Here is a 23,950-nt window from a genome sequence, read left to right as displayed (position 1 = left end):
TGTCTCTAGAAGAGGAGTTGAAATGTCAGTAGAAAAGCACCTCTCTCCATCACCAGAGGAAGCTAATCAAGGAAACATGTCTTCAGGGAACACACACATTAATCTCCAGCTGGATCACGGGGCTTTTATGAGGTGTAACTAATCGTACAGTTGTGACTCGTCTCGGTCTGTAATAACATGCTCCACCGTGCCGTCCGTGGTTGGATGAGATGGATGTTGCATGTAAAAGAAAAAGTGCTGTTCAGCTGAAATGTCTGCAAGCCTGTGCCAGACAGTGACAGCTTGCAGTGAATGCAGCTACTGTGTTTCCACCATAACACATTTACCCTGTGTTTCTGAAACTGTCTCGAGCAGTCATCACAGGACAATTTCAGACCCACAGGTTGTTATAACAGCTTCGTTCTCAAAAATGACCCCTGTCGGGGCTTCCCTGGTGGCGCAGTGGTTGAGAGTCTGCCTGCCGATGCAGGGGACACTGGTTCGTGCCCTGGTCCGGGAGGATCCCACATGCCGCGGAGCGGCTTGGGCCCGTGAGCCATGGCCGCTGAGCCTGCGCGTCCGAAGCCTGTGCTCCGCAACGGGAGAGGCCACAACAGTGAGAGGCCCGCGTACCGCAAAAAAAAAAAAAAAAAAAAAGACCCCTGTCAAGATGCACTGTAGTTGTCTACTCAGATCCATTGTGGTGTTGAGTCCAGATGCTCAGAAATGTTTTTTAAAAAGAATCCTAAAGTGCTAAACTTTTGGTTTCCGGAAAAGGCTCTTCCAACACTTTTTCCACAGCAGGAAAGGTGTGCTGTGATCTCTTGGTATATGTACCACACATTCTGATTTGTCAGGTCAGTTTCCCGCCAGCTCTGGCCATAAGGCCCTGGACTGGCCCGGCTTACAGGCAACAGAAGGCCTCCAGGCTTTGAATGAGGTAGTGCCACTCTTCAAGGACCCATTCGACTTTACAGTTGCATGACTTTAAAAAAAATGTATCTATTCAAAAGCTTTTTTCCATGCTTCTTTCCTCTGAAATTGGAAATTCCTTAAGAGGCAAGAACTGAGGTATAATTTTTTAAAACTTATTATTAAGTTTTAAATTTTAAAATAATTTCTCAATATTTTTAATTTAAATGATTAAATGTTTTAAATTTTTAAATTACCTTTAATTTTTTTTTAAATTTTGAAAATAAAATAACTGAACAGACAGATAAAATGTATTTTAGCAGAACAGGAGTTAGATGTTATGTACCATGTACCCAGTATGCAATATTTACTGACACTGAGGACAGGAATTTACTGGTAGAAGAAGAAAAGGGGAAATAATGGACTATATTTTCATTTCTAATTCTATTTCAAAGGAACTTCATATGTTTTTCTAGAGAAATAAGTGTTTCCTGGAAATAAATATTCCTAGACTGATATATAACCTGATAATAATTGAAACATTTTCAAAAGGACACTGATATATACTAGAGAAATAAAATTTGGTAAAAGAAATACCATCCTGTGTAAGCAATTTTTATGTCTGTTAGGACAATACAGAGGACATCTACACGTTGGCCTGTGCTGTGCTTTCTTTTCTCAGCAGCAAAGAATACTGCTGTTATTAATCAACGTCTCTAATTTTATTTTTCAGAACGACAAATCCCCAGGGCGATCTGCAAGTCGATCAAGTAATATTTCAAAAGTAGGTGAACTGTATTCATTTTCTTAATTGTTTATTAATTTACATATTTTATGAGTTCAAGTAAATATTTTCTAACATTTAACCTGCTATTGTTATCTGTGAGCAATACACAAATATGACTTGTTAATGGTCTTAAATATTTTAAGAGTTTACCGTGATTGATTTCATACAGCAAAATGAGTGAAGCTATTTTTCGTCTTCAGTGCTGTATGCAAAAGACAATTTGCTACTTTCCGAGTGTCACTCAAAGTATGTTTCTTCTCTCACTTCGGCTCAGAAAGCTACCACACACCCAAGGTGAAACTCTATCAACATCATGGTACAATTCCCATGAATTCAGTTTTTCCAGGAGTATGGGCTCAACTATGCTGGAATCTAACCAGGACAGGTTTTAGAAAACAATTTAATTTAAGACACTAGTTTGGTCATACTTGCTTTATAGAGTCGATGGATGAAAAAACCAAAATACTCCCTAGACTGCCTATAAATCCAAGCAAGACACGAGGGTGTTGAAAATCCCATGGCATGGGAGCGATCCTCTAGATTTTTATTTCTCCTAGAAAACAAAAATTAAGAGCTATTCTCTAAGATGAGGCACTATGCAGTTTATAGACTTGGTACTTGGGGAGTGAAAAATCATCTAGGGCCATTTGTGAAATTGGAAAATTATGACTTCCAAAAATATAATTCTGACAAAGCTGAATTTACCATGACGAGAACTTCCACAGCAGGGCCCCTCACTTGCCAACACCACAGCCCTGAGCTCAATTTTGTAAACATAATTTTGTATTATTTTCCTTCGAGGGGGCCCCCAAAACAGCAATAAACCATAGGCACTACAGAACATAGACCCACTTCCAATTTAGAAAAGTTTTTGTTTTGTTTTGTCTTGTTTTCACAAACAAAGGAGTTCTATTACTCATTGAAAAATAGCAGTGGCCAGATTATCAGCATTTTCTTAAGTGGGTTTCCTGAGGCTGATTCTTACGAGACAATGTTAAGATGGTCAGCTGACACCTGTCAGCACACTGGGCTGAGTATGGGAATGGAATCCTGCTCTTAGGAAACTCTCGTATTTTTAATACACAGTAAGGATGCCTGTCCGGTGCTCCATAGGCAGACCACATCACTGTGTTGCAATGCTCTCCACTGTACAAGCTTAGTAAGATAGTCCAGAACAAAAGCAGTCAATGTTTCTGCTTCCAAGACGTGCAGAGATGCAAGAGACCCACAGAGAATTGTATCTCAGTAGTTGGAACTGTACATCTCTAAGCACATTGCAATCTGGGCGCCTTCCTAGTATTTGAGAGCCCATGTGGCCCAGTGGTTAAAGCACTAGCCGTGTAGACAGAGGATGTGAGTGTAAGTCATCACTGTCACTTCCTACTTATGGGACCCGAGACACTCACTTAACCGCCCTGAGACACGCTTGCCTCCACTGGGACATGAGGCGATGGTATCAGTCATTGAAGGTTTTCTTAAGTGGTTGTAAATCAAAACAATACCTTTCAAATGTCAATCCTCTCCATCACATCATGGAGAGCCTTGCCTGCAACTACAGAGCATCATCATCTTTCTGAATGTGAGTGTTAATGTTGACCTATAAACCTGTAGGCAGTACTGACAACTCCTTTGTCATGCCAGTTGCTTCGTGATCCAGGGGTAAAATTGTATCTGCGTTTCCAAACTGCTATTTGACTTTGACATGATGCAGCTTTTATAGCTTTTACCTTTGCATTTATTCTTTAAGAAAAAGTCAGAAATGTAGTTTCCCTTCTATGAATTCGCCTTCCAGGCTCTGATACATTTTTTGTGTGTGTTTTTGCATCTCCAAGAGCAACACTCTTGATTTTATTGGTATAAACTATTGATTTTATTACTGTTTAATGTATATCTTTCATGTACATCTTATTACTCTCAGAAATACTTTTTTTCTTTTGTATTAACAGTATTCACAGACTACTGATAACACTTTTAAAATAGGAGTAGTATGAAGAAATTTTATTCAAAGATGATACAAAAAAAAAAAAAGATGATACAAGTTTGGGACAGTAAGACAAGTGTGAGCTGTCCTCAGTCTAACAAGTATTTGCTAATCCATATTCTATTTATAGATGACCTGCAAAAGCTATTAGATATAAATATTGGTTGTTATCCATTTTGATGGTAATTTATCTTAGATTAGGAACATGAAGTGGCAGGTCTTATTAACCGGTTTGCCAAACTGCATCATAAACGTTCTAGACTCATTCTTTTTTTTTTTCAGTTATGACTAAACAGTTTATTTGATACATTTTAATTGCAGGCTTGTGTGGGAGACAATTAATGATAAAATGCATTCTATTCAGAGAGAAAAGAAAAGCTCTCCGCTTAAACAGTCATTCTAATTGTACAGTCACAAAAACTCAAACCATCACACACCCATGGGGGTGAAAAGATTTCAGTGTGCTTAAGTTTATTAGACTTAAGCCAATATAATGCTACTTTTACTTATATTCAGAAAGACAGCCACAAATCCTAAATCCACTGTAGAGCCCTCACTACTTTTTAATGAATTACTAAGTGATAAACCCTTCATTAAGACCACATAACTTACCAAGAAGGAGGTGGCAAATTCTAGTAATATTTGAGTCCTTTAACTTTTTTATTTTTACCATCTTTATTGGGGTATAATTGCTTTACAATGGTGTGTTAGTTTCTGATGTATAACATAGTGAATCAGCTATACATATACATATATCCCCATATCCCCTCCCTTTTGCATCTCCCTCCCACCCTCGCTATCCCACCCCTCTAGGTGGACCAGAACACCAAGCTGATCTCCCTGTGCTATGCGGCTGCTTCCACTAGCTATCTATTTTACATTTGGTAATACACATAAGTCCATGCCACTCTCTAACTTCGTCCCAGCTTACCATTCCCACTCCCCATGTCTTCAAGTCCATTCTCTACATCTGTGTCTTTATTCCTGTCCCAAACCTAGGTTCTTCATAAACATTTTTTTTTTAGATTCCATATATATGTGTGTTAGCATACAGTTTTGTTTTTCTCTTTCTGACTTACTTCACTCTGTATGACAGTCTCTAGATCCCTCCACCTCACTACAAGTAACTCAATTTCGTTTCCTTTTATGGCTGAGTAATATTCCATTGTATATATGTGCCACATCTTCTTTATCCATTCATCTGTCGATGGACACTTAGGTTGCTTCCATGTCCTGGCTATTGCAAATAGAGCTGCAGTGAACATTGTGGTACATGACTCTTTTTGAATTATGGTTTCTCAGGGTATATGCCCAGTAGTGGGATTGCTGGGTTGTATGGTAATTCTTTTTTTTTTTACATCTTTATTGGAGTATAATTGCTTTACAATGGTGTGTTAGTTTCTGCTTTATAACAAAATGAATCAGTTATACATATACATATGTTCCCATATCTCTTCCCTCTTGCATCTCCCTCCCTCCCACCCTCCCTATCCCACTCCTCCAGGCAGGCACAAAGCACCAAGCTGATCTCCCTGTGCTATGCGGCTGCTTCCCACTAGCTATCTACCTTACGTTTGGTAGTGTATATATGTCCATGCCACTCTCTCACTTTGTCACAGCTTACCCTTCCCCCTCCCCATATCCTCAAGTCCATTCTTTAGTAGGTCTGTGTCTTTATTCCTGTCTTACCCCTAGGTTCTTCATGACATTTTTTTTCCTTAAATTCCATATATATGTGTTAGCATACGGTATTTGTCTTTCTCTTTCTGACTTACTTCACTCTGTATGACAGACTCTAGGTCTATCCATCTCATTACAAATAGCTCAATTTCGTTTCTTTTTATGGCTGAGTAATATTCCATTGTGTATATGTGCCACATCTTCTTTATCCATTCATGCAATGATGGACACTTAGGTTGTTTCCATCTCCGGACTATTGTAAATAGAGCTGCAATGAACATTGCGGTACATGACTCTTTTTGAATTATGGTTTTCTCAGGGTATATGCCCAGTAGTGGGATTGCTGGGTCATATGGTAGTTCTATTTGTAGTTTTTTAAGGAACCTCCATACTGTTCTCCATAGTGGCTGTATCAGTTTACATTCCCACCAACAGTGCAAGAGTGTTCCCTTTTCTCCACACCCTCTCCAGCATTTATTGTTTCTAGATTTTTTGAAGATGGGCATTCTGACTGGTGTGAGGTGATACCTCATTGTAGTTTTGATTTGCATTTCTCTAATGATAAGTGATGTTGAGCATTCTTTAATGAGTTTATTGGCAGTCGGTATATCTTCTTTGGAGAAATGTCTATTTAGGTCTTCTGCCCATTTTTGGATTGGATTGTTTTTCTGATATAGAGGTGCATGAGCAGCTAGTAAACTTTGGAGATTAATCCATTGTCGGTTGCTTCATTTGCAAATATTTTCTCCCATTCTGAGGGTTGTCTTTTGGTCTTGTTTATGGTTTCCTTTGCTGTGCAAAAGCTTTGAAGTTTCATTAGGTCCCATTTGTTTATTTTTGTTTTTATTTCCATTTCTGTAGGAGGTGGGTCAAAAAGGATCTTGCTGTGATTTATGTCATAGAGTGTTCTGCCTATGTTTTCTTTTAAGAGTTTGATGTCTGTTTTCGTTTAAGAGTTTGTTAAGTGTCTGGCCTTACATTTAGGTCTTTAATCCATTTTGACCTTATTTTTGTGTATGGTGTTAGGGAGTGATCTAATCTCATACTTTTACATGTACTTGTCCAGTTTTCCCAGCACCACTTATTAAAGAGGCTGTGCTTTCTCCACTGTACATTCGTGCCTCCTTTATCAAAGATAAGGTGACCATATGTGCGTGGGTTTATCTCTGGGCTTTCTATCCTGTTCCATTGATCTATCTTTCTGTTTTTGTGCCAGTACCATACTGTCTTCACTACTATAGCGTTGTCGTATAGTCTGAAGTCCAGGAGCCTGATTCCTCCAGCTCCGTTTTTCTTTCTCAAGATTGCTTTGGCTATTCAGGGTCTTTTGTGTTTCCATCCAAATGGTGAAATTTTTTGTTCTAGTTCTGTGAAAAATGTCATTGGTACTTTGGTAGGGATTGCAGTGATCTGTAGATTGCTTTGGGTAGTATAGTCATTTTCACGATGTTGATTCTTCCAATCCAGGAAAATGGTATATCTCCCCATCTATTTGTATCATCTTTAATTTCTTTCATCAGTGTCTTATAATTTTCTGCATACAGGTCTTTTGTCTCCCTAAGAAGGTTTATTCCTAGGTATTTTATTCTTTTTGTTGCAATGGTAAATGGGAGTGTTTCCTTAATTTCTCTTTCAGATTTTTCATCATTAGTGTATAGAAATGCAAGAGATTTCTGTGCATTAATTTTGTATACTGCTACTTTACCAAATTCAGTGATTAGCTCTGGTAGTTTTCTGGTAGTGTCTTTACGATTCTCTTTGTGTAGGATCATGTCATCTGCAACCAGTGACAGCTTTACGTCTTCTTTTCCGATTTGGATTCTTTTTATTTCTTTTTCTTCTCTGATTGCTGTGGCTAAAACTTCCAAAACTATGTTAAATAATAGTGGTCTAGTGGGCAACCTTATCTTGTTCCTTATCTTAGTGGAAATGGTTTCAGTTTTTCACCATTGAAAATGATGTTGGCTGTGGGTTTGTCATACATGGCCTTTGTTATGTTGAGGTAAGTTCCCTCTATGCCTACTTTATGGAGGGTTTTTATCATAAATGGGTGTTGACTTTTGTCGAAAGCTTTTTCTGCATCTATTGAGATGATCATATGGTTTTTATCCTTCAGTTTGTTAATACAGTGTATCACATTGATTGATTTGCATATATCGAAGAATCCTTGCATTCCTGGGATAAACCCCACTTGTTCATGGTGTATGATCCTTTTCATGTGCTGCTGGATTCTGTTTGCTAGTATTTTGTTGAGGATTTTTGCATCTATGTTCATCAGTGATATTGACCTGTAGTTTTCTTTCTTTGTGACATCTTTGGTTTAGGTATCAGGGTGATGGTGGCCTCGAAGAATGAGTTTTGGAGTTTTTCTCCCTCTGTCATATTTTGGAAGAGCTTGAGAAGGATGGGTGTTAGCTCTTCACTAAATGTTAGATAGAATTCGCCTGTGAAGCCGTCTGATCCTGGGCTTTTGTTTACTGGAAGATTTTAATTAAAGTCTCAATTACAGTGCTTGTGATTGGTCTGTTTATATTGTCTCTTTCTTCCTGGTTCAGTCTCAGAAGGTTGTGCTTTTCTAAGAATTTGTCCATTTCTTCCAGGTTGTCCATTTTATTGGCATATAGTTGCTTGCGGTAATCTCTCATGATCTTTTGTATTTCTGCAGTGTCAGTTGTTACTTCTCCTTTTTCGTTTCTAATTCTATTGATATGAGTCTTCTCCCTTTCTTCTTGATGAGTCTGGCTAATGGTTTATCAATTTTGTTTGTCTTCTCAAAGAAGCAGCTTTTAGTTTTACTGATCTTTGCTATCATTTCTTTCATTTCTTTTTCATTTATTTCTGATCTGATTGTTACGATTTCTTTCCTTCCGCTAACTTTGGGGTTTTTTTGTTCTTCTTTCTCTAATTGCTTTAGGTGTAAGCTGAGGTTGTTTATTTGAGATGTTTCTTGTTTCTTGAGGTAGGCTTGTGTTGCTGTAAACTTCCCTCTTAGAGCGGCTTTTGCTGCATCCCATAGGTTTTGGGTCCTCATGTTTTCATTGTCATTTGTTTCTAGGTATTTTTTGATTTCCTCTTTGATTTCTTCAGTTATCTCTTGGTTGTTAAGTAATGTATTGTTTAGCCTCCATGTATTTGTATTTTTTACAGAATTTTTCCTGTAATTGATATCTAGTCTCATAGTGCTGTGGTCAGAAAACATACGTGATACGATTTCAATTTTGTTAAATTTACCAAGGCTTGATTTGTGACCCAAGATATGATCTATCCTGGAAAATGTTCCATGAGCACTTGAGAAGAAATTGTATTCTGTTGCTTTTGGATGAAATGTTCTATAAATATTAATTAAATCCACCTTGTTTAATGTGTCATTTAAAGCTTGTGTTTCCTTATTTAATTTCATTTTGCATCATCTTTACTATCATTTCTCTGAATTCTTTTTCAGGTGATCTGCCTGTTTCCTCTTCATTTGTTTGGTCTGGTGGGTGTTTACATTGCTCCTTCATCTGCTGTGTGTTTCTCTCTCTCCTCATTTTGCTTATCATACTGTGTTTGGGGTCTTCTTTTCGCAGGCTGCAGGTTCGTAATTCCAGTTGTTTTTGGTGCCTGCTCCCAGTGGCGACGGTTGGTTCAGTGGGTTGTGTAGGCTTCCTGATGGAGGGGACTGGTTCCTGTGTTCTGGTGGATGAGGCTGGATCTTGTCTTTCTGGTGGGCAGGACTGTGTCCAATGGTGTGTTTTGGCGTGTCTGTGACCTTATTATGTTTTAGGAAGCCTCTCTGCTCATGGGTGGGATTGTGTTCCTGTCTTGCTAGTTGTTTGGCGTAGGGTGTCCAGCACTGTCGCTTGCTGGTCATTGAGTGGAGCTGAGTCTTTGTTTTGAGATGGAGATCTCTGGGGAGAGCTTTCACCGTTTGAGATTACGTGGAGCCGGGAGGTGTCTGGTGGACCAATGTCCTGAACTCGGCTCTCCCACCTCAGAGGCACAGGCCTGACACCTGGCCAGAGCACCAAGATCCTGTCAGCCACACGGCCAGGTACGTGGGGAGATTCTTGCCTTTTGGCAAGTCTGAGGTCTTCTGCCAGCGTTCAGTAGGTGTTCTATAGGAGCTGTTCCACGTGCAGATGTATTTCTGATGTATTTGTGGGGAGGAAGGTGATCTCCACCTCTCACTCCTCTGCCATCTTGAAGGTCTCCTCGAGTCCCTTAACTTTTAAAGTGGTGGAAAAAAAGAGATTAAAGTAGAACAAGGGTATATTTTCTCTAACTTTGTCAAAATAATTTTTATGTCAAAAAAGACTAAGTTTCTCAAGGGTGTGATAATCAGCATAATAGAGTAATTAAGAGTATGGATTCAGAGTAACTGCTTAGGAGCATAGTACACTTCCTTAGTAACTTTATTTGTAAAATAAGAGTATCAAACAATATCTCTCTCAGAGGGGTACTTAGCACAGTACCCAGCACTGTGTAAGTATGAGCTGCTCTTATTATGGGGCTCTTAATACTGATGTCTCACAGTACAGTAAGTACTCAGTAATCTTTTTGTGAGCAAGTGAATTTGTGACACGGGTTATAGTATACATATTGTTTTCTCGGCTGACTAAGAATAAGTAACAGATTGGACAGGATTAAGTTAAATTTAGGATTAAGTAAAACGTTTGTGATGTGACATAATTTTATTGAAAAAATACTGCACATTCTTGTTTCATTAAAAAGTGCATGTGTTTTTAACAATAAAAATTCTGTTAGGTCAGTAGCACTAAAACTCATAATGGGCATCTTCCTTAACTGTTGTCAAGTTTGTGGCATCCCTGAGCCTTTGATAAAGGGCAGTCACAGCTCAGAGGACTCCATCCAGGCTGGGGTAGCAGAAGCGTCCTGCATGCCATTGAGTCTGCTTTCCTGCCTGTTTCCTACAGTTTCTTAATGAATCAGAACTTCTAGTCATTAGTATTTGTGGAATGTCTCCATCAGCAATCTTATTCTATACTGGGAATGACGGAGTAATGAAAAAATCCCCTCCAAGTCCTCAGTGAGCTTACAGTGAAGGAGTTGAGATATGACATAGATATATAACTTGTAATTTAATATATACATACATTATAATTTAATATATATTAAGTAGAACTATGTGCAGAAAAGATAACAGAGCAAGCAACCCTGCGCCTCTCACCTTTAGAAAGACCTGGCCCTTGGTCGGCACCTGGGATTTCAGTAGTGGGGTACCACCACCCTAACTGGTAAGAATGGCGCATGGTGCCTAAATTGTGCAAAAACACCAGTTTATCCTAGATTCCTGCTTTCCTTCTGGGAGTCTGGGGTTTGGGTACATGCTAGACAGTTGGTACCTATAAGACCAGCCCCCAGTAAAAAGTTGGAACACTGGATCTCTCACGAGTCTCCCTGGTAGACAGCACTTCTCATCTGGTGTTACAACTCACAGCTGCAGGAATTAAGCGCGTCTATGACTCCCCTGGGAGTAAACCTGGGGAAGTTTGGAACTCTGCTCCTCATGTCCTCTGGACTTCACCCCGTGTGCCTTTTTCCTTTGCTGATTTTGCTTCGTGTCCTTTCACTGTAATAAACCGTAGGGAGGAATATGGCTACAAGTTCAGTCCTATGAGGGGTCCTAGGCGATCACTGCCCTTGAGCATAGTCATGGGACCCTCTGGAGCTCCAGCCAAAAGAGTACAGACCGCAGGCTATGAGAGTTCAGGGAATGACCACTCCCATCTGGTGACAGGATAGCACTAGGGAAGAACTGTATATAAACAGGGACTTGAAGGAGGGGTGTGACTTGATCCAATACAAGGAAAGTATGTTTAAAGGCATATAAGTACAAGGCATGGAAGCCAGAAAACATGGATTAGAAGAAGAAAGGTACTCAAAATAGTCTTCAGGGACCTTTGACATGGAACGTTGGTCGTAGGATACATTCTCTTTAATTGTACAAGTGTTCCCTGGCTTGGAAACATAGAGATGGATTTAGAATCCATTGAGATCCTTGAGACAGTTTTTAGTAAACAGAACATTAGAAACGGAACATTATTATTTTTGATATTCAGGATTGTGTAAGTCCTGAGTGATCTTGCTGCTGTGAATACGAAATATCCAAGTGTGGGATAAATAACAAATGTTGAATTGTTAGTAAACATTTAAACTTTTTCTCCTTAGTCTTTACCTCAGTATTTCTACCCTATATTATTCAGTTGCAATTATACTTTGAATTTTCTGGTCATTCCAACTTTGAGTTTTTTATTAGTTTATATTTCTAGCTTGTTTTAGGAATATAAGATATACTTGTGACTCTTTTTTTTTTTTACTCTAATAGGATTTGTGTGCCTTGGATATGTTAACGCTGCTCTAAAAGCTACAGAGAAGCTATATAAGTTTAAAACAATGTATGTGAGATTGTCAGAATATCTCAGTGTGAACATGCCAGTTTTCATTTTTTCCTCACTTACTTTTCCTCTGAAAAGCTGCTTTTGATATTAGTGTTTGTTGCTGCCTTTTAACACACATATGGCTCACAGATAGGCTCCTCGGGAAGCAAAATTAGCCAAATTTGGCTTTTCTTCTCTTTTTTCTAGGGTGAGGCCTCATTACATTCAACTAGCAACAGTATATTATGTATTTCACAAGAAAAACCTTTCAAGAGCAAACTGTCAAAAGGAAAGAAAGGCTTGTACTTTCAGTTAAAATCAACATCTAGCATTTTCTTTTAAACAAAACACTTTATGCTTTTTGGTCTATGTAGGAAGCAGCTCATGAAATCTAATCTACTTATGAAAAGAAATTCAAAAGCTACTACCTTAAAATGATGTTTCAGTTAGCTTCCATTATTCCCTATTATATTCCCTAGACCTCACTTACTTGACAAAGCGTCATCTAAAATGTTCAGTTGGTATCTACCTAGAAATATCATATACAATGTTAAGGTAAAGACAGTACATAGTGTATGAAATATTAATGCTAAAGTGTTTCCTTTCCCTCTCTGTGTGCCCCAGCTTATTCTGCAATAAATAAAGGTGTATAGTATAGTCAACACAATTTATTCAACAGACATTTTTAAGGATGTACATTTTAAATAGGTATTTTCTTTTGATCAGATAAATACCTTGATTCTACTTCTGTAAGTCTTCATCTCCTCCTATTTTGCCAGATTTGCCTTTAAGATTCCAGTGTGTTTTCCAGCAAGGTCAAGGTGAATGTGTTCCCCCAATTTAACATGTATTGGGAGTTCATTCAGCTGACCCTGAGCCAAGTATTTGCATCTCTGAACAGGCGTTTAATGTTCTGAGTTAGTGAGAGATCCATCTTGGTTTGCTTATAAGGGACCTATAAATCAGCCATACCTTCAGACTACATACCTTGAGAGGGTAAATTTGACAGGTTGATGAAGTAAAATGGGATGTAGAATTTTTTGATTTCCTCTTTGATTTCTTCAGTGATTTCTTGGTTATTTAGTAGTGTATTGTTTAGCCTCCATGTGTTTGTGTTTTTTACAGTTTTTTCCCTGTAATTGATTTCTAATCTTATAGTGTTGTGGTCAGAAAAGATGCTTGATATGATTTCAATTTTCTTAAATTACTGAAGCTTGATTTGTGACTCAAGATGTGATCTATCCTGGAGAATGTTCCATGTGCATTGAGAAGAAAGTGTAATCTGCTGTTTTTGGGTGGAATATCCTCTAAATATCAGTTAAATCTGTTTGGTCTGTTGTGTCATTTAAAGCTTGTGTTTCCTTATTAATTTTCTGTTTGGATGATCTGTCCATTGGTGTAAGTGAGGTGTTAAAGTCCCCCACTATTACTGTTACTGTCGACTTCCTCTTTTATAGCTGTTAGCAGTTGCCCTATGTATTGATATACCTCATTCTTGATTATCAGTTCTTTTAGACTAGGCAGTTTGCTGGTGAGGTGTCTCTGATTACCTTGCCCTTAACAGGTTGTGCTTGATGTAACCAACGATTTGAAGTTAAACCTGTGTTTGGATAAATGGAAAAATGCTACAGCAGATCCCCCAAGTTTGAGACTTATCTGGATTCCTCATTACGTAGCAGCCACCCTAGCTCCTCATGATGGCCAAGTCTGTTGTTGAGTGAATTGCTGCTCTGTCTACCAGAGCACATAACTTGTGTCACTCTTGAGGGAAAGCTCCATTCCTGTGGTCCACTGATGTCCTGACCAGTCTTTCTAGAGCCTATTAGCATACCAGGAGGTGCTTTCTATACTATCAGAACTTTGCAATGGTGTGACCTTGATCCAAAACCCTGAAGTTTTCACTGTAATTCTCCATTTGGGACTCCATTTGGGACAGAGAACCTGCCTGGCATTCCTAGTTACCATGGTAATGATAATAGTATGGGACTTGCCACTTACTACGGCTTTGGCATCAAGGTTGCTTGTATCGCAGCTGACACTGCTGCAGAAACTTTTCTCATTCTAGTCCCCACTCAGAAGTGGTAGCCTTCTGAGTCATCTGATAAAGGGCCTGAGAATTATTCCAAAGTGTTGTCTTGTTCTAAGACTCAGAATCCTACCAAGCATTCTGCGTCTTTCTTCATAGCAAGATTAGATGCCAAATGTGTCTGAAGGGAATGTCTTGACACGCACAACAAAATGGGATCCCCAGTATTTTCACTGGTTTGGCCAATTCCTGAATGTTTGTGGAATTTTTGTCCCTCCCTCGTGTCCTAAAAAAGCCTTCAGATTATTGGCCTTTCCTGCTCATTAGACCTGATTAACATGATATCATCACAAAATGGACTAAACTGATTTTGACAACCGTCAGACAATTAAGGTTACTTTCAGTCTATATTGTGATGTATCTCTGGTGCAGGACCAGGAATGTGTACTGCTGTCCATGCCAGGTGAATGCAAATTGGTTTTGATCCTCATTTATGATGAATATTGAAAGAACACGTTACTAGGAAAGTAGATTCATACCACATGCTGGTCTGCTCTGATGGTGAGGGTGCCTGGCCCACTATATTTCAGCAGGAACAGACTAGAAATTAAGTGACATGACGGAAACAACCACCCTTATATCCTTTTAAGTCTATTCTCATGAAACGGCCAATATGATCCTTTTCAAATATATGCCAGATAGTGTCTTGCTCCTGTTTCAACCCTCCAGTCGTTTCCTATATCACCCAGAGTAAAACAGAAATCCCTAAGCTGTCCCTGCAGTCTCTCTCTAATTGTATTTCTTATTGCTCTTCCTCTGGGTTACTCAGCTACAGACTCACTGAACCCTTCTGCTTTGGGGCATTTGTCTCTGCCCTGGCTGCTCAAAATTCTTATTCCCCACATGTCTACATGGCTTGCTTTCTCGATTTTTCTACTTAGATACCACCTTATCAGTGAGGACCTATCTCCTTTCCTGCTTTATTTTCCCTTAAGGATTGTGTTGTAATCTGCAATATTATATATTTTCTTTATTTGTTTAGTTTAAGGTCTATGAGAGCAAGAACTTCATTTCTTGGTTCAGTATTGCTTCCTCAGCACCTAGAAATGTGACTGATAAACACACTCAAAAAATATGTGCTGAATGAGAGAATAGAGCCTGTTTTGTTTTGTTAGCTTTAGAATGTATGTTCCTAATGTGGAATCTGTGGGTGCACAGAGCAGTGATCCCTGGACCAGGCCAGTCCATGACTCACTGTTCCAGTACACACAAGATAGGTGAAAGTACATGTGTTTATAATGGATGCAATTGATGCCCCACCCAGATGCCCAACACCAGCCACCTTCTCCCAGCTTCTCTGAGTGTTTTCACATAATTCACCAGCTGCCTCCTTCTTCAGAGATTTTCCCTAAGTCAAGTGGGTGAAGTCTAGCCTTTCACCCTAGATACATAACATGTGAGCATTTTTAAAAATCATAGTTTAGGGCTTCCCTGGTGGCGCAGTGGTTGAGAGTCTGCCTGCCGATGCAGGGGACGCGGGTTCGTGCCCCAGTCCGGGAAGATCCCACATGCCGCAGAGCGGTTGGGCCCGTGAGCCATGGCCGCTGAGCCTGCGCGTCCGGAGCCTGTGCTCTGCAACGGGAGAGGCCACAGCAGTGAGAGGCCTGCGTACCGCAAAAAAAAAAAAAATCATACTTTAATACCCACCAAAGAGCATCTGTTGCAGAAGAGGTGCTAAATAGGTGGAAAGGATGGCTTATCCAGTGGATTTCAGCCAGGCTTTGTCCTAAGCTCCCCCACTGCCGTGCCAGAGCCCATAAATGGAATAGCTCTGGTGGCAGAGAAGGACGCCTTGCGTGGGCACGATGCCGTGGTCTCCTCTTCACCAGGGGTGATCCAGCCACCTGCCTTGCTGAATGAACACTTGACATGAAGAAGCAGAGGCTGATGTTGAGCCCCCGCATTGAGTACCGTTTATCAAGAAAACCAACCAGCCCCTGATAGCGGCTGGATTGCATCACAGGCCTTCTGGGTTTGCCTCTTTTGAAAAGTTAGAACTAGGGTGAAGTAAGAAGAGCACTAGGCTCAGACACAAACGGCAATGGGATGCCAAAAACCTCAGTAATCAACATAAATTTTAACGCAATACTTGAGGAAACAAGTGTCTTGCCAAAACTCCATTATAAATAGGGTATCAACATTTTAAATAGAAACAGGATCAGTGCTGTATCAGGCCCTATGCAGCCAGAGGCAAAGGGAAAATTCTGTATTACTGGTTTTCTCTGTATTTAATTTTTTGGTATTTGTTCATCATGGATTTTTTGCATTTTTTAAAATATTGTTTTAAAGTTTTTTTTTTTCTCTTGATTATTGAGTGTTTCAGTGCCCTCTTACATTGCATGCCTGAGGCGAGTGTCTGAGTCCTGGCTCTGTGCCTCATGTAACAGCTTCCAGCTACTGCCAGCAGTCCGAACTCAGCATCTGATCTACCAATGCAGGATTCTGCCAGCATCACATCAGACCCAGGGACTCAGTGTAAAGCAGAAAGGTGCAGCAGTGTGTGTGTGACTGTGGGATTCACAGGCCTCCTGCAGCACACACCCTGTCTGCCAGATGCTGTCAGTCTGATACAGCAATTATACAGACTTTTTTTTTTTTTTTTTTTTTTTTTTTTGCGGTACGCAAGCCTCTCATTGTTGTGGCCTCTCCCATTGCGGAGCACAGGCTCCGGACGCGCAGGCTCAGCGGCCATGGCTCACGGGCCCAGCCGCTCCACGGCATGTGGGATCTTCCCGGACCGGGGCACGAACCCGTATGTCCCCTGCATCGGCAGGCGGACTCTCAACCACTGCGCCACCGGGGAAGTCCCAATCATTCAGACTTTTGAAGATGGCTGCGAGCTATCAGCCTAGAGAAGACTCCCTGGGAGAATGGGACACTATCCCACAAGATACATTACGTGTTTGAAACCAGCACCCATGAAATGGTGCCTTGTTTCTTACAGATCCAGTTACCTTACTTCCAGTGATCCATTTGTGGACTTTGTGCTTTCCACAGCCATCACTTTAGGCTTGGTGGTCTTCTAAGTGCTGGTTCACAAGGCACACAGTCCCACCGGAGGACACAGTAAGAATCCCACTAAACTTAAAGCTATGACTGCTGTCCGCTCACCTTGAGCGCCTCCAGCTAGTATCCCAGCAAGTAAAGAAATCTGTTACCATTCTAGCAGGAGCAATTAACCTTATCCTTAACCTTTATACAACATTGGGACAGGGGGAAATATGTTTGCCCCTCATGTGATTTACTAGCGTCTCTGTTCCTTTCACTGTGTCTGTAAATGGGCAAGTAGAACAACTACAGCCTGATAAGGGCTTAGTAACCAGGGCTCAGTCCCTCAGGCAAGCCACCGAGACCAACAGAACGGTTGACAAAGGTGAAAGGAATTTAGAAGGGGTGTGCAGTCAGGAAGATGATGAGTTATCAGCCATGATCTCTGGACCAAATGCAGCAACAGGGGCTATATTTCATCCCTCTTAACCTCCTCTGCTGAGATTTTCCTGAAAGTGGAACCAGTCAGAATCCTGGAGAAGCTATGTCAAGGTGGGGTGAACTTGATGGGAACCACAGGTGGATCTGAGTGGTCCAAGGCATCATCTCAAGTGGACACTGTTAAGTCCCCACCCAGATCCCTACTACAGACCCCGACACAGAGCTGCTGTGATTGCTGGCTGATAATGTAACTCACAGCTGCTCCCTCCCCAGAGACCTGTCATTGGCCACGCAAGAACTTTATTGCCCACGAGGTCAAGGGCTGCTGGAAGGAAGGGGGCACTGACCCCCTTGCCTGAAGGTGGGATTAATGCTTGGTTCAGTGTGGGTGTCAGAGCCGCCATATGGGATCAGCTGAAGCTAACGTTCAGGTAAGACAAAATTCTGCCCGGCTCTGTAGCTCCTGTTCTATAACTGCTCACCTCTTTCCACTTCTAAAAACACCACCCTAGTAAATCACTTGGACAAGAATTCTTGTCTCAGGCTCCGCTTCTAGGGAATCTGACCTAAGCAGCTTAGAAACTTTTTAGCAATTTTACATTCTTACAGCACACATATCCCACAGCAATTTTTAATAGTATTTTCAACTGTATTAGTCCGTAAAGGATTGTAGAGAAAAAAAGAGAGAAAGAGAAAGGGTGGGGGAGAGGAAGATAGGGAAAGACAGAATTGGTTCTTTACTACAGATAATCTGCCCTGGGGCATCTAATATGTTTTTAGAAGATCCAGATTTCTCAATTGTCTAGAATGCTTTAGAAAGTCCAGAAAAAAAAAAGAAATTACTTCAAATTAACTTGAGTGTGTGTATATTTATGCATCTGGGGAGAGACTACATAGTTTTCATCATCCGAAAAATGTGCAAAGATGACAATGATGTCTCCACACATCTATAGAGAAAAACACATGAACGCTCAGTCTTCTGGCTCATCATGAGCTTCGTTTATTTGTTTGCTAAAACTGGCTTGATCTGCCCTACTACTTTCTGTAAAACAGAATAGGACGGCATCTATGATTTTTCACTCATACCTTGAATAGTTACAGAATGCCCAGTTATTATATGCAAGAAATTATTTTAGCTGCTAAACATTCAAAGCTATTAGAGCTACTATAGTCACGGCCATTATGAAATATATATTCTAGGATTATTGAACATTTCTCTGGTTTGTTTCCTTTAGCTAAAAGGTTTATTTTGGCTTTGGTTTGGTTGGTTGGTTGGTTTTTTCGGAATTTCCTCTAGGACGGGTCTCCGTAGCTCTCTTGGATTTCAAGAAGTAGGAAAAGCCATACGTTTGGGAAGCTTTGGGTGTAGTAACAGGTGAACTCTGCCTTCTGCTAAAGCATTTTGAAGGTATGGTGGTCTAGTGCTGGGGGCCAGCCTGGGGAAGGCTGTTGACATGACCATTGGTTGAGGTGACCTCATGACCACACCAAAGGTGATAAAGGATCGTGATTTGGATACTGTAATGCTAGCTGGTTTTTTTTATCCAATTATATTATGTCTGTGGCTTCATGTGTATTCTGGCAAGCGACAGGTAGCAGAGGGCTTGAAATATACTCTCTCCTTTTTCCATCCCTAAACTGTGTAATCTATATTTAGTTGTTGTTTCTTTCAACAACCGTACCATGTCAAGCCTTCTGACAATAGGAAGAGTTGGAGGTACTTTTTTCTTTTCGTTTCTGATTTACTTAAGAGGTAATTAAGTAGTGTGGAGCCCAGGCATTGGTGTTTTTTAAGATGTTTCCCAAGTGATTTGAATGTACAGCCCAGATGAAAGCCCCTGAGACATCTGGCAACATCTGGAGATATTTTGGGTTGTCACAGCTGGGTAGGGGGGTGCTCCTGGCATCTCGCGGGGGGTGGGGTGGGGGGGGCAGGGATGCTGCTGAACACCTAGGATGCGCAGGACAGCCAGCCCCACAGCAATAGTGCCGCCACTGGAGGGCGCACTGGGGCTGGAGACAAGCCAATCTGAAGGCAGAGGCCAGGTGGGCAGAAACTGACGGTCCAGGTGGGAGGTTAGATGTTCCACTGAGGCAGGATTTAGTGGGCAGGTAGGAGACGTGTCAGAGACAAAAGCAAAGTTCACAGAAGTTTTCCTCCAGTGGCCAGCGTCATCTGGAATGCTCCCTGGGCTTCTGGGCAGGGTGGGAAGAGCAGGTTTGGGGAGACACTAGTAAGCACAGATCAGGGTGCCGTGCTCCCGAGGTTGTGTGGGTCGTCGGGGTGAGATGGCACAGGGGTCCATCTGGCGTCTGTGTGGACAGGCTTCTTAGCAGGAGCCTCTTCTCCTCTGTCTGCAAAACAACCCCGTGGCTCTGGGTCACTTCCCCATCTTTGCACCGAAAAGTACTGACTATTATCATCCTCCGGGAACCGTCTCCGGCTTCAAGGAGAATTCCAGCCCAGAGGTCTCACACAGCGAGTGGCAGCTTCTTAATGCAGGAGCAGCATGGGCATGGAAGGCGGTATGTCCAGGCCTTCAAGCCATCGTTTATGCTCCTTTGTGGTGTCGGTGTTCCCTGTCGTGCCTTCGGTCACAGCTTGTTGGCATCTGAAATAGGAAATGTGGGGCTGATACCTCCATCCCCGCCCCCGACACGGGGCCAGCGGGGTGCAGCCTGGCTCCTTGGCAGGCGGGGAGCTGAGTCTGAGTAGGAGTGTCATTGAGATCTGGGGTGAGGTTGGCCGTCCTTGGAGACACTTTTTAAATGTACCTTAGTGTGACCAACATGTGGATGGTGGTGGTGAAAGGGATTCACCACTATGTTGGCTTCATAGTTTCTAAGGTCTGCTTTTAATTCCACTTTCAAGTATTGTCAGTGATTAAATCTCTGAGCAGAACACCTACTAAGAAGTTAGGATCAGTAACATTTTATCTCCCCCAGTGCTGAGTAGATGGATGTCATCTGCTTTCTGTGTTTAATCCATTTGCATCGTATTGACTCTCTGAACATCCTGTAAGAAGACTGACTCACTTTAAGTGAAGTCCAGAGTCAAAGTAATTTTAGTTGAAAACAGAATTAGTTGATAATAAGGATTATGTTTGTGGAGGTAAAGTTCAGAAACAAGGCTGCAGGCTGGCCCGGGAATCAGACACCAGTGGGGAGTGGGAATCACTGTTGGCGTTTAGTCTGTGTACCCTTGGTCTCCTTAGGTGAAGAACTCTGGATATCATGACGAGTGTAGACAGCTCAGATCTCCTGACCCAATGCCCAGCTAAGTACAGGCTCCTAAAAAACTCAGAAAATAGGTCATGCCAACCACTCAGTGGGAGAGAACAGGCAGAATGAGAGAATAGTGCCAAGATATTAAGTAACACTGGCAGTGGCCAACCAAACATGTAAGAAATGGACCAGTTTGATTTAACTCAAACTCTTCAATATTGTACTTGAATATTCTAATTTCTTTTTTTAGTATAATATAAATTAATAGGTTCGTGAGATGAATTTAGGATATCGTGTCATTTACCTGTCTAATGATGTAAACAGTTCTCATCCATCCTACAAGTAATGGGGGAAGTCAGTCTCAGAGAGTCTGGGTCCTTTGGGGCAAGATGAAAAAGATTTGTTTTATGACACATATGGAAAAAAATATTCTATCCAGGTGAATTTACAGTAGTAAGTAGCTGGTTATTGATTCTTAAGCATCATGGTAGCCATTAGCTATGGGTAGCTATCTAAATTTAAATTAATTGCAATTATATAAAATTTTAAAATAAGTTCTTCAGTTGTGCTGGCCACGTTCCAGTGGTTACCATATTGGACAATATAGGGACAGAATATTCACATCGTCACCAAAAGCTCTATCAGACAGACTCTGCTGCTCTAGAAAATACATCAGACCCCTCTGTGGAAAGAGGTATGTGAATGTTGCCTAGACAGTTTCAACACAGTTAGAAAAATAAGCCCAATCTGTGATCATACTTAGTTATCTGTGACAGTTATTATCTGTGATAATATAATATGTGATAATGCTTAATTCAACAATTTGCAAGCTCTTAAATCCTGATGCCTGCCATTCAGCCTTGCCTGGCTTAATGTAATATTCTCGTAACAAGAAATACTGAAGATCAAGAACTGTTGATCATGAATAGGTGCCAGGGGACAAATGACAGTGCTGTAATGGTTGTGACTTGGTTCTTTGGTCATGTGGGAAGTAGTTTTTCCAGATGGGGTCATAAAGCAAAAGGGGGCCAGTATTCGGTTCTCTTAACAATTCTGAAAGGGAACGAAGACCACGTGGTTTTGTGCTGCCAGGGTGGAAATCATCCGACATCACTGCTCATCCTTCTGCTCTACAGAGCAGAAACAAAAGCCAACCTTGCAGTTGTCGTTTCTTTTCTAAAGGAAGGGATTTATTTTAAATGAGACTGATTGCATTCAGTGTATTTCTAATTTTTGCAGATACTCATAAATTCCAGTTATTGAATCTCTGATGAAATAGGAGCATACATTCCGAGTCTAACTGGTCATGAATTAATAGTTTCCTGAGATTCTGGTGGCTGGGGGGAGGAGATGGGATAAGCAATCATAACTTTCTGCCTCTGGATTTCCTCCACTAAAAGTTCAATGCAAGAAAAATTGACCTGAAGCCAAACGGGTGTTTGTTTTCTTTGGATATGTTTAAACTTTGGATCGTTTAATAAGCTATACCAAATGCACCTAAATTCATCTTATCTAACGTGGTAGTTTGATGGATACCCTCTTGAATTTTTCACCTATGATTTTATTTCAGGAAATAGTTTAATTTTGAGATTTCCCCACTCCTGACAATAGGCTGCATTTAGCTCCAGCAACCATAAAGATTGATCTCTTAAGGACTTAGACACATGCTAGTTCAAATACTACAAGTAAATAAAGGAAGCATTGTTTAAGTCATTAAAAGCCAAAGAAGTAAGTTTTTGATCATCTTGAACCCACTTAAACAAAAGGTGCTATATTGACATATTTTCTATGGCATTACACTGCTCCTCTGTGTCTCTCTCCTTCTCTGTTATTTCTGACATTATTAGATAATAATTGTCTGTTTAAATTTGTTGGGCAGGTCTTGGCTTTTTTTTCTTTTTTTGCAGGTTACAATTGAATCCTGTATTTTTGCTTTTCTCAGTTTCATTGATTCGTTTGCTTGCTATCACCTAATACTTTTTTTTTTTTTTTTTGCGGTACGCGGGTCTCTCACTGTTGTGGCCTCTCCCGTTGCGGAGCACAGGCTCCGGACGCTCAGGCTCAGCGGCCATGGCTCACGGGCCCAGCCGCTCCGCGGCATGTGGGATCCTCCCGGACCGGGGCACGAACCCGTGTCCCCTGCATCGGCAGACGGACTCTCAACCACTGCGCCACCAGGGAAGCCCCACCTAATACTTTTTTCCTTCCTGTGTCCTTCATCACCCCTTTCTTTGAGCTCTTTCCATGTATCCTACAGTGCGGAGAATGTTGGCAGCTGTGTTGGTAATGTAATTAATGTGCGTAGTCAGTTTGGATTGACTAGGCCATATAAATCCACTTTGAGACTTAAACTACCCAATTTGGCTGTCTTTGCCAATCAGGTTAGCTGGATAATTGTCAAATCTCTATCTCACTACTTACTGCAGAGACGCATGGTTTATTTCCTCATTTGATTCTCATTTCGTTGTAATTTACAGTCTAAGCTCTATGAAGGCATGGTGATGTATAAACAGCACCAATTTAAAATGAAATTCGATAACTTGCATTGTTTTCCGTAAGTGAGGAAAGGGAAAAGTTATAAGAATACATCGTTTGTGCCGCCACCAGGGAAAGGGAGAAAGAGGGGACCCTGCACCCACTAAACCCAAAGCTCATACACATACTTCCCCTCGCAACATACTGAAATTCTCAGTCTTAATAGCTTTTGATTTTTAGCTTTAAAAATGAAAATAGAATAATTAATTACCTTTTGGCTCACCATAGGCCTTCAGTCTTCAGAAATAACATTTTTGCTGACCAAACTACAGTAAACTAGTGTTTTACTCAGCAAACTTCTGTACTTGTACAGTACACCCTGGGAGGAATTCAGGGCAAAGCTCAGGAATGGTGGGCAACATTTTTTATCTTATGATCACCTCCCTTTCATTCTTAATTTCAGTGACTCTTTGGGAGGCATTTCATGACCACTTTGTCCCACGGTGCTAGGAATGCTCATTCCCAGACCAGGCGAAGATTGCGTTGATAGACCACTGCACGTGCTATTACTATCAACCGTAACCAGAAATCCCTGGACCTCCTGTCTTACTTGTCTGTTGTGGTCCAGGAAACGGCTCCCTCTTGTTGCTTCTTCCCACATATAGAGTTACACTGTTACAGTCATTGATCTTACAGAACTTATTTGGTCAGTCGTTTAAAGTTGCCTAGCCATCATTATTTTTATCCAAGGTTCAGTCACACATTTGGTAATGCAAGAAACAACAGTCAGGTAAAGTAGGCAGAATACAAGTAATAAAGAGAGTAGCATTAATCAGGTCATAAGTAAGTATTTAAGCTAAGATCTTCCATTCGGTGTGGCCCACTATCTCCCCAGGTGGTCTGACCAGTCTGTCCTGCACCAATCACTATCTTTAAGAGAAATGATAGATTGGCTTTGTACATAAAGTTCACCAAAGATGTCTGCATGTACAAGGCGAGTGGTGGGTCATCATGAC

General features: G+C 41.0%; 1 protein-coding gene across 2 annotated transcripts in view; it reads left to right on the top strand.

The window, feature by feature from the left end:
- Window positions 1-23,950, top strand: part of MARCHF1 (membrane associated ring-CH-type finger 1) — a 322,296-nt gene that overhangs the window by 142,903 nt on the left and 155,443 nt on the right. For both annotated transcript variants that reach the window (XM_060147541.1, XM_060147540.1), the window contains exon 2: window positions 1,625-1,675. In XM_060147541.1, coding sequence (XP_060003524.1) covers window positions 1,625-1,675 — 51 coding nt within the window. The remainder of the gene's footprint in view (window positions 1-1,624; window positions 1,676-23,950) is intronic.

The sequence above is a fragment of the Lagenorhynchus albirostris genome, chromosome 4 (assembly GCF_949774975.1).
Source record: "Lagenorhynchus albirostris chromosome 4, mLagAlb1.1, whole genome shotgun sequence".
Taxonomy (NCBI): domain Eukaryota; kingdom Metazoa; phylum Chordata; class Mammalia; order Artiodactyla; family Delphinidae; genus Lagenorhynchus; species Lagenorhynchus albirostris.
The sequence above is the reverse complement of the archived record's forward strand: the minus strand, read 5'-3'. Positions and strand labels throughout refer to the sequence as shown.